This window comes from Mizuhopecten yessoensis, unplaced genomic scaffold (genome assembly GCF_002113885.1).
Source record: "Mizuhopecten yessoensis strain PY_sf001 unplaced genomic scaffold, ASM211388v2 scaffold716263, whole genome shotgun sequence".
Taxonomy (NCBI): domain Eukaryota; kingdom Metazoa; phylum Mollusca; class Bivalvia; order Pectinida; family Pectinidae; genus Mizuhopecten; species Mizuhopecten yessoensis.
This window is the reverse complement of record NW_018480029.1, coordinates 145,638-155,872: the sequence shown is the minus strand read 5'-3', so window position 1 is coordinate 155,872 and position 10,235 is coordinate 145,638. Positions and strand designations below refer to the sequence as shown.

The window sequence follows — 10,235 nt, the reverse complement described above, 5'->3', positions numbered from 1 at the left end:
CTTTCCAACCCAAATAAAAACACTTTAATAAGCATATGTAAATTTTAATATGTAAATTTTACCGACTACGTTGCCAAGATTTTGAAGAACAAGAGCGCATTTGTACAAATTAGTAATGAAATATGTACACTCTGAAATTATGCATTTGTTTAATAGCCTGCAGTTATTTTGAGAACCAACATCGCCATTGTAAATATGTATATTTCAATCAAACGCGTGAAAAACAAAATAAGATCAGATAGCAATTTACAATAGTAAAGTTATTAACTACAGAAAATACACACACAAGTACAACCGCATTCCAGTGCTGGAACAGTTTCGTTTGATTTGGTTTTATTTTGTTTCCTATCAACTGCTAATGTCATTTAAGGACGAGCCTCCTAGTGTGTTGTGTAAGCCTGCTTGCGTGTGTGTGCCGAAGACAGAGCACATTGGTATTGCCTCCTTGTGATAGCGCGGATCTGATGCCGACTTTATAGTGTTATCTCATTGTAATACCATGTCGAAGGCACCCAGCATAACATTCCACCCCGGTCTCATAATACTGAAAACGGGTGAACTAATTCTTGCCAATCCTGTAAATGCTGAACGTTAAACAAGGAAATCCTGAATTAAAATACTTATCATTCAACAAGAACATATAAAACAATATTTACATCCTAATGGTACCGAGAGTGAATATTTCTTACCTTCAGGCTGCTGGATATTTCTAAAAATAGAAATAAACAGAGAGAAAAAAAACTAGGATACCTGTATAAGTAGTGAACTTGACCATCATACAAATATGCAACCCATTAACCCTTTCACCTCTATGTAACTTTAGTAGACTCTACCATGCATTGATCTGGGCGAGTCCATTATGGTCTACAGTGGTGAAAGGGTTAATGATAACTAAAGATGTATATGCTAAATGTTGTTTTGTGCTATATTTTCATATCTTGGTTTTGAAAATTATCTTTCAGAACCAGAAATAGTATCCATGCATAAGTATTTCCGCGTAAGAAAATAGTCCATCATAAAAAAATCATTATAAAATTATGTACGTATATTGTAATGACAAACACGCTACTTTAAGCGTAAATGTCCATATGGAGAAATACATGACGAAACATTGTTTTAAAAAAATATCTTTCTACACAATTGTAAGGTTCATGATACGCCTCAGCGTAAAACTTGTTCGATTAACTATATCGAACAATTATCACGATAATCATTAAGCTTAAAAGTCACTTGGAAGTTATGGTATCAAATTATTTCTATGGGAATTAAGAAATATATAAGGTAGCAGTAAACATATGATAAACAGTTTATCATACAATATTTTCAGGGTTTTTCGTTCGAACAATATTCTCTCGATATTATCCACGTGCTCGTGATGAGAAAATCAATTGTTTTCACGACAAACCGTGAAAACCTAGTGTGATAATCTATAATTAATTGTAGAACTCAAATGAGATAAAAATAATTAGATATTTAAAATAAAAGCTGAAAGAAGCAATCGATACAGGTATCAAGGATAGTTCGACGCAAGCGTTGAATAACGTCATGTATTTCCGTGGAATACATGTCTTATATCAACTTCACTAACATAACAAAGGCTTCCAGCAGAATCAGGGACGTTGTTAGATGTCAACTCTTAATTGCAAAATGCAGAAACCAAACATAATATTCAGTTGCTATGGACATCATTAGACTTTTACCATCAGTTTTAACAGTAGATTATCTACTACTGATGAACTTTATTCACGCTGACATAACATAGAATGTAAAAAGCGATAACATACGATATACAAAGCACACATAGGGACATTTCCCCTTAATGCCATCGTTAAGTGTTCAAACCAAACCATATATAATGCCAAAACTTACACACAGATGGCGTTACCTCCGACCACCTCACAGGTTTTCCCGTCACCACATCCGGTCACCGACGTCTTAGCAACAACGTCACAAGGGTTAGAGTTCAGTGTTATCGAAACTGGGAAAAAACAAAGATGACAGCTGTTTAGGTGAATTCATTAAGCAATACAATACAATAGAATACAAGGAATAAACAAATATCAACTGCTTGTTCAATTATTGTTATTTCTACGTATGTATTCAATACAAAACTATTTCAATGCCTTTTACAGAATAACATATTTGTATGTAAGTTGCGTATATGGTAACAAAATAGATTTCCAGAAGTTTAACTCGTTGGAACCTATCTATTACGTATACGTTGCAACACCCTACACAAATTGCCAAGCGAAGTAACTCTTACTAAAAAAATATCTTAGTTGCTTTATCATCAACACACTAGGACGAATACTCAATTTAGATCTTATGCAATTGTCACATAATCGTATGAAAAATTACCCTGTGTGCCGTTGTTATTCTCCAGAGTAATGGCGGAAGTTTTGGCGGATTGGTTGTTATAAGTGAGTGTGTTGCCGGAAGCCAGCCCAACAAGCGCGTTTGTGATCCCCGTATTCGCTTCCGTTGTGTTTGACGTAACTATCGTATGCTCAACAACCAGACTCCCGCGTCTGAAATAAAATAAAATGGTATTTTTTACTCTCATGCAAGGAGGCAGAATGCAAGAGGGAGGAAGGGACAGGGCGGAGGGAAGGAATGAGGAGGAGAAGGAGGAGACAAGACGGAGAGGAAACATAAGTGGTTCAGAAGCAGCAGAAGCAGCAGCAGCAACAATAAGTGAACTTACCTCAAAAGGATGATGAAGACATCTATAAATCCAATGACTCCCCGGTAAAAGATAATAAGCTAAAATGTCAAAAAAGAAAAAGAAAATAACTTTAGCCATAAAGGTAAGAGAAGACCAATATGTCCATATTGCTATACTTGAATATGTTCTCTACATCAAATATTGCAAGTAAGAAAAACAAAGCGAATGAGGCTCACATAGATATAACCCCACCCCCGCTTCGCCATGATCTTTGACCCTTTAACCTTAATCGATCATCATCAAATCCTGATCTCGCGTAGAAATCAATGTTCCATATTATGACGTAAAGCTGTTAAATTTCTTGAGGAATTGGTGAGATATTTTATAAACAAGTCTTTTTTATTTGCTTAAATTATGATCTTTGACTCTTTAACCTTTACCAATGACCATCAAAATTGTGTCAGATGTGGGAACTGATATGTACATACTTTGGTGTAAATATAAATTAAATATGATAAAGGTTTCATGAGACGGTTTGTACCCAACCTTTTCACTACGGACGAATGCATCATGACATACCGTATAGCAGGCTATTTCTGCGATGATGACATGTTCGCGATTTCACGGGTCAGTAACATGATCGCGAAAATATGATACGCGGTATAATATGACAAACGTAAAAATGAGCTGCGATAATATACTTCATAGCCGTCATGAGATCATGAAATATCGCGTACGTGGACCAATTATATACTTAAAGAGTATCGATGTTTAAAAATAGGTCATATCACACATCTAATAGTTTTGTTGATGATTTGTTTCACAAAATACATTTACTTGTTGTTACTCAATATGCCTAATTTGACTTTTTATATACCCCATGTCCCGTCTCTGTGATGTTGTTATTCATTATGCCTAATTCGACATTTTTATATTCCCCATGTCCCGTCTCTGTGCTGTTGTTGCTCAATATGCCTAATTTGACTTTTTATATACCCTAAGTCCCGTCTCTGTGCTGTTGTTACTGAATATGCCTAATTTGACTATTTATGTACCCCATGTCCGGTCTCTGTGCTGTTGTTACTCATTATGCTTCATTTGACTATTTATGTACCCCATGTCCCGTCTCTGTGCTGTTGTTACTCAATATGCCTAATTTGACTTTTTATATACCCCATGTCCCGTCTCTGTGATGTTGTTATTCATTATGCCTAATTCGACATTTTTATATACCCCATGTCCCGTCTCTGTGCTGTTGTTACTCAATATGCCTAATTTGACTTTTTATATGCCCCATGTCCCGTCTCTGTGATGTTGTTACTCAATATGCCTAATTTGACTTGTTATATAGCCCATGTCCCGTCTCTGTGCTGTTGTCACTCAATATGCCTAATTTGACTTTTTATATACCCCATGTCCCGTCTCTGTGCTAAACCGCCGCGAAGTTTTAGTTACGTTACATGTCTTCATACGAAATTATAATCCGTGTAAATAAAATTGTAATTTCAAAATTGCGAAAAATAAACCCTCGAAATAACCCGCTATAAGTTATTCCAAAATGGAGAGAGAGTATGTGTATTTAGACCAGTTTTTCACTGTTTTATAAGCTTATCAATTCCATGACGAATCAAAATTTAAAAATTATATTTTTGACAAACATGACCATTTACATTGATTTGGACTTTTGCCATTAGACGTTCATCTTTACCTTCAAAATATGAAGCCTAGTTTTAAATTACCGTTTTTTCGTTTTGTAAATGAACAAGAATTAATGTTTCCGTTAGTATTTCGTTAAACCGAACATGTTTAAAAAACAAGACCAAGACACCCGAAAATCCGTCTACACTTAACTGTTCTAGACTAAGACCATTAAACCAGAAGAGAAGAAGGGTATACACCGGTTGTCAAGTCTTGAAGACTTTTTCCATAGCTGAAGACAAGGCAAGTGAACCCATAATTGAGATAGAACCATATTTATATGTTTAGATGATGTGCTACGTCAACTTTAACGAGCAAATTCGTGATATTTATATCACCCCTTTGCGGAACATGTTAGTGTTTAAGTGGTAATATTCGCGGGGGATTTAATTTCGCTATATTCGCAGTCACCGAAGTCTGCACGAAATTATATACCAAGTTAAAATGAATACCCTAAATTATACTCTCTGTAGATATATATTTACAAACACACCAGAAACATACTGTTTACCCGTTAATTGCCGAAGAATGAAGATGAAACAAAAACTAATATCGCATTTTACTTCATGTTCACACGAAAAAACAACCACTTCTTAAAAATGAATCCCATCGCCCAAAAACAGAAGTACCTTCGAAAGCGCGATATGTTTTCCTGCCATGGTGGACAGAACTTTATCCCCGGGGATGGAAAACAAAGCGTGACATGGACAGACCTTGATTAACAAAAGGACGCACTCCGGAAGCGGGTAATAAAAAGGACAAGAAAATCAAACACCTATTCCTAGCTGTGAAATAATTTCCCAATTACACGATCTTTCGGCATTTTCATTACTGCTGAAGAACTGAAAGGTGTGTGTTAAAAGCATATTTTTCAAACACAGTCTTAAAAAGTTTAACCACGCTACAATAGTAAACAAATTGTGCATATTTACATCAACAAGGTTCTTAGCGTGTATATCGTCAATGACTTACAGCGCGCATTTTGTCTTGTTGCTTGGTAACCTGGACTGCTTGTATTTGTAAGGTCTATCGCGCCGGGAATAGTCACTTCAATCCTGATAGTGCATGCTCTGTGAACAGTGTCTGAAACACAACAAGGTTAGTAAAATCATACACTTGTACAAGGACAGGTAAATAATGATCCATAATGGCTTGGTGAGTTGTTTTGTTCTTGTATTGTTTTAACAGGCCATTGACAAATCATTTAAGGAGCGTAGTTCAAAATTGAAAGATAAGTTCAGAGTTAATTAAAAACAAAATCAATGTCAAGAACACTTGTTGTGTCAAATAGTTGTGAACCGTTTTAATTTCTTATAAAGACTTACTTGGAGCGGTAATAGTTGTAGTTTGGGTAGTAGTTGTCGCTACTTGAGTGGTAGTTGTCGTTACTGGAGTGGTAGTTGTCGCTACTGGAGTGGTGGTTGTCGTTACTGGAGTGGTGGTTGTCGTTAGTGGAGTGGTAGTTGTCGCTACTGGAGTGATGGTTGTCGCTACTGGAGTGGTTGTTGTCGCTATTGGAGTGGTAGTTGTCGCTACTGGTGTGGTGGTTGTCGTTAGTGGAGTGGTTGTTGTGGCTACTGGAGTGGTGGTTGTCGTTACTGGAGTGGTGGTTGTCGTAACTGGACTGGTAGTTGTCGCTACTGGAGTGGTAGTTGTCGCTACTGGAGTGATGGTTGTCGCTATTGGAGTGGTAGTTGTCGCTACTGGTGTGGTAGTTGTCGTTACTGGAGTGGTTGTTGTGGCTACTGGAGTGGTAGTTGTCGCTACTGGAGAGGTAGTTGTCGCTACTGGAGTGGTAGTAGTCGCTACTGCGTTGCTGGCTGTCGCCTTTTGAGTGGTAGTAATCGCTACTGGAGTGGTAGTTGTCGCTACTCGAGTGGTGGTTATCGCCTTTGGAGTCGTAGTAGTCGCTACTTGAGTGGATGTTGTCGTTTCTGGAGTGGCAGTGGTCGCCTCTTGAGTCGTAGTAGTCGCTACTGGAGTGGTAGTTATCGTTTCTGGAATGGTTGTCGCTACTGGAGTGGTAATTGTCACCTCTGGATAGGTAGTAGTTGTCGCTACTTGAATGGTTGTTGTCGCCTCGGAAGAGTTAGAAATAGCTACAGGAATGGTTGTTGTGTCTGGTTGAGTGGTAGGTGTTGCTACAGGCGTGGTAGTTGTGTCTGGTTGAGTGGAAGTCGTTGCTACAGGCGTGGTAGTTGTGTCTGGTTGAGTGGAAGTCGTTGCTACAGGCGTGGTAGTTGTGTCTGGTTGAGTGGAAGTCGTTGCTACAGGCGTGGTAGTTGTGTCTGGTTGAGTGGAAGTCGTTGCTACAGGCGTGGTAGTTGTGTCTGGTTGAGTGGAAGTCGTTGCTACAGGCGTGGTAGTTGTGTCTGGTTGAGTGGAAGTCGTTGCTACAGGCGTGGTAGTTGTGTCTGGTTGAGTGGAAGTCGTTGCTACAGGCGTGGTAGTTGTGTCTGGTTGAGTGGAAGTCGTTGCTACAGGCGTGGTAGTTGTGTCTGGTTGAGTGGAAGTCGTTGCTACAGGCGTGGTAGTTGTGTCTGGTTGAGTGGAAGTCGTTGCTACAGGCGTGGTAGTTGTGTCTGGTTGAGTGGAAGTCGTTGCTACAGGCGTGGTAGTTGTGTCTGGTTGAGTGGAAGTCGTTGCTACAGGCGTGGTAGTTGTGTCTGGTTGAGTGGAAGTCGTTGCTACAGGCGTGGTAGTTGTGTCTGGTTGAGTGGAAGTCGTTGCTACAGGCGTGGTAGTTGTGTCTGGTTGAGTGGAAGTCGTTGCTACAGGCGTGGTAGTTGTGTCTGGTTGAGTGGAAGTCGTTGCTACAGGCGTGGTAGTTGTGTCTGGTTGAGTGGAAGTCGTTGCTACAGGCGTGGTAGTTGTGTCTGGTTGAGTGGAAGTCGTTGCTACAGGCGTGGTAGTTGTGTCTGGTTGAGTGGAAGTCGTTGCTACAGGCGTGGTAGTTGTGTCTGGTTGAGTGGAAGTCGTTGCTACAGGCGTGGTAGTTGTGTCTGGTTGAGTGGAAGTCGTTGCTACAGGCGTGGTAGTTGTGTCTGGTTGAGTGGAAGTCGTTGCTACAGGCGTGGTAGTTGTGTCTGGTTGAGTGGAAGTCGTTGCTACAGGCGTGGTAGTTGTGTCTGGTTGAGTGGAAGTCGTTGCTACAGGCGTGGTAGTTGTGTCTGGTTGAGTGGAAGTCGTTGCTACAGGCGTGGTAGTTGTGTCTGGTTGAGTGGAAGTCGTTGCTACAGGCGTGGTAGTTGTGTCTGGTTGAGTGGAAGTCGTTGCTACAGGCGTGGTAGTTGTGTCTGGTTGAGTGGAAGTCGTTGCTACAGGCGTGGTAGTTGTGTCTGGTTGAGTGGAAGTCGTTGCTACAGGAGTGGTAGTTGTGTCTGGTTGAGTGGAAGTCGTCGCTACTGGAGTGGAAGATGTAGGTACTGGAGTGGTTGTTGATTCCGGCTGAGTGGTCGTTCTTGCTTCTCGCGTAGTGGTTGTCATTTCTGGGAAGTTTGAAATTGTTACTTGAGTATTAATCACTTTTAAAGTGGTAGCTGTTGCCTCTAGGGTGGAATTTGTCGGTACTGGAGTGATAGTTGATGTCTCTGGATTGGTAACTGTCGCTTCTGATGTGTTTGTTGTTGCTACGAAAGTTGTGGTTGTCGGATTTAAGGTAGTAGATGGAGCTACGTAACACGTTTCACAACAATCCTCCCGGTACTTTTCTGACGACGAACAATTTGCCTCTTTACAATCGAAAATCTTGTCACCGTATGTACATCCTTCGAAAAAAAGGCACATGATCAAAGTAACGTATGTCGTGTTATCAGTCAGTCATGATCTAAGTTACACATGTCGTGTAATCAGTTACACATATCGTGTTATCAGTCAGACATGATCTAAGTAACACATGTCGTGTAATCAGTAACATATGTCGTGTTATTAGTCAGTCATGATCTAAGTTACACATGTCGTGTAATCAGTTACATATGTCGTGTAATCAGTCAGTCATGAAGTCAGGCATGATCTAAGTCACACATGTCGTGTAATCAGTTACATATGTCGTGTTATTAGTCAGTCATGATCTAAGTAACATGTACACATGTCGTGTTATCAGTTACATATGTCGTGTAATCAGTCAGTCATGATCTAGGTTACACATGTCGTGTTATCATTCAGGCATGATCTTAGTTACACATGTCGTGTAATCGGTTACATATGTCGTGTTATCAGTCAGGCATGATCTAAGTCACACATGTCGTGTAATCAGTTGCACATATCGTGTTATCAGTCAGTCATGATCTTAGTTACACATGTCGTGTAATCAGTTACATATGTCGTGTAATCAGTCAGTCATGATCTAGGTTACACATGTCGTGTTATCATTCAGGCATGATCTTAGTTACACATGTCGTGTTATCATTCAGACATGATCTGAGTTACACATGTCGTGTTATTATTCAGGCATGATCTTAGTTACACATGTCGTGTTATCAGTAAGTCATGATCTAAGTTACACATTTCGTGTTATCAGTCAGTCATGTTCTAAGTTACACATGTCGTGTAAGCAGTTACACATATCGTGTTATCAGTCAGTCATGGTCAAAGTTACACATGTCATGTTATCAGTCAGTCATGATCTAAGTTACACATGTCGTGTTATCATTCAGGCAAGATCTTAGTTACACATGTTATGTTATCAGTCAGACACGATCTAAGTTACATATGTCGAGTTCATAGTCAGACATGATCTAAGTAACATGTACATATGTCGTGTAATCAGTTACACATGTCGTGTTATCATTCAGGCAAGATCTTAGTTACACATTTTATGTTATCAGTCAGACACGATCTAAGTAACATGGGTCGAGGTACCAGTCAGACATGATCTAAGTTACATATGTCGAGTTATCAGTCAGACATGATCTAAATTACACATGTCGTGTAATCAGTAACACATGTCGAGTTATCAGTCAGACACGAACTAAGTAACATGTGTCGAGGTACCAGTCAGACATGATCTAAGTTACATATGTCGAGTTATCAGTCAGACACGATCTAAGTAACATGTACATAGGTCGTGTAATCAGTCAGACATGATCTAAGTCACACATGTCGTGTAATCAGTTACACATGTCGAGTTATCAGTCAGACATTAATTTAAGTTATATATGTCGTGTTAGCAGTCAGACATGATCTTAGTTACACATGTTGTGTAATCAGTCAGACATGATCTAAGTTACACATGTCGTGTTATCAGTCAGAAATGATCTAAATTACACATGTTGTGTAATCAGTCAGACATGATCTCAGTAACACATGTCGTGTTATCAGTCAGACATGATCTGAGTAACACATGTCGTGTTATCATTCAGGCATGATCTTAGTTACAGATGTTGTGTTATCAGTCAGACACGATCTAAATTACACATATCGTGTTATCAGTCAGACATGTCGTGTTATCAGTCAGTCATGATCTAAGTTACACATGTCGTGGTATCACTCAGTCATGATCAAAGTTAGACATGTCGTGTTATCACTCAGTCATGATCTAAGATACACATGTCGTGTTATCACTCAGTCATGATCTAAGTAACACATGTCGTGTTATCAGTCAAACATGATCTAAGTAACGTGTGCATATGTCGTGTAATCAGTTACACATGTCGTGTTATCAGTCAGTCATGATCTTAGTTACACATGTCGTGTAATCAGTTACATATGTCGTGTTATCAGTCAGTCATGATCTAGGTTACACATGTCGTGTTATCAGTCAGTCATGGTCTAAGTTACACATGTCGTGTTATCAGTTACATATGTCGTGTAATCAGTCAGGCATAATCTGAGTTACACATGACGTGTTATCAGTCAGTCATGATCTAAGTTA

At 39.4% G+C, this 10,235-nt stretch overlaps 1 protein-coding gene across 1 annotated transcript in view; it reads right to left on the bottom strand.

Moving 5' to 3' along the window:
• Positions 1 to 4,569: 4,569 nt before the first annotated feature.
• Positions 4,570 to 10,235, bottom strand: part of LOC110442421 (mucin-2-like) — a 56,098-nt gene continuing 50,432 nt past the window's right edge. The window contains exons 15-17 of the mRNA XM_021486017.1: positions 5,689 to 8,130; positions 5,336 to 5,446; positions 4,570 to 4,595 (exon numbers count right to left, since the gene is read on the bottom strand). Coding sequence (XP_021341692.1) covers positions 4,570 to 4,595; positions 5,336 to 5,446; positions 5,689 to 8,130 — 2,579 coding nt within the window. The remainder of the gene's footprint in view (positions 4,596 to 5,335; positions 5,447 to 5,688; positions 8,131 to 10,235) is intronic.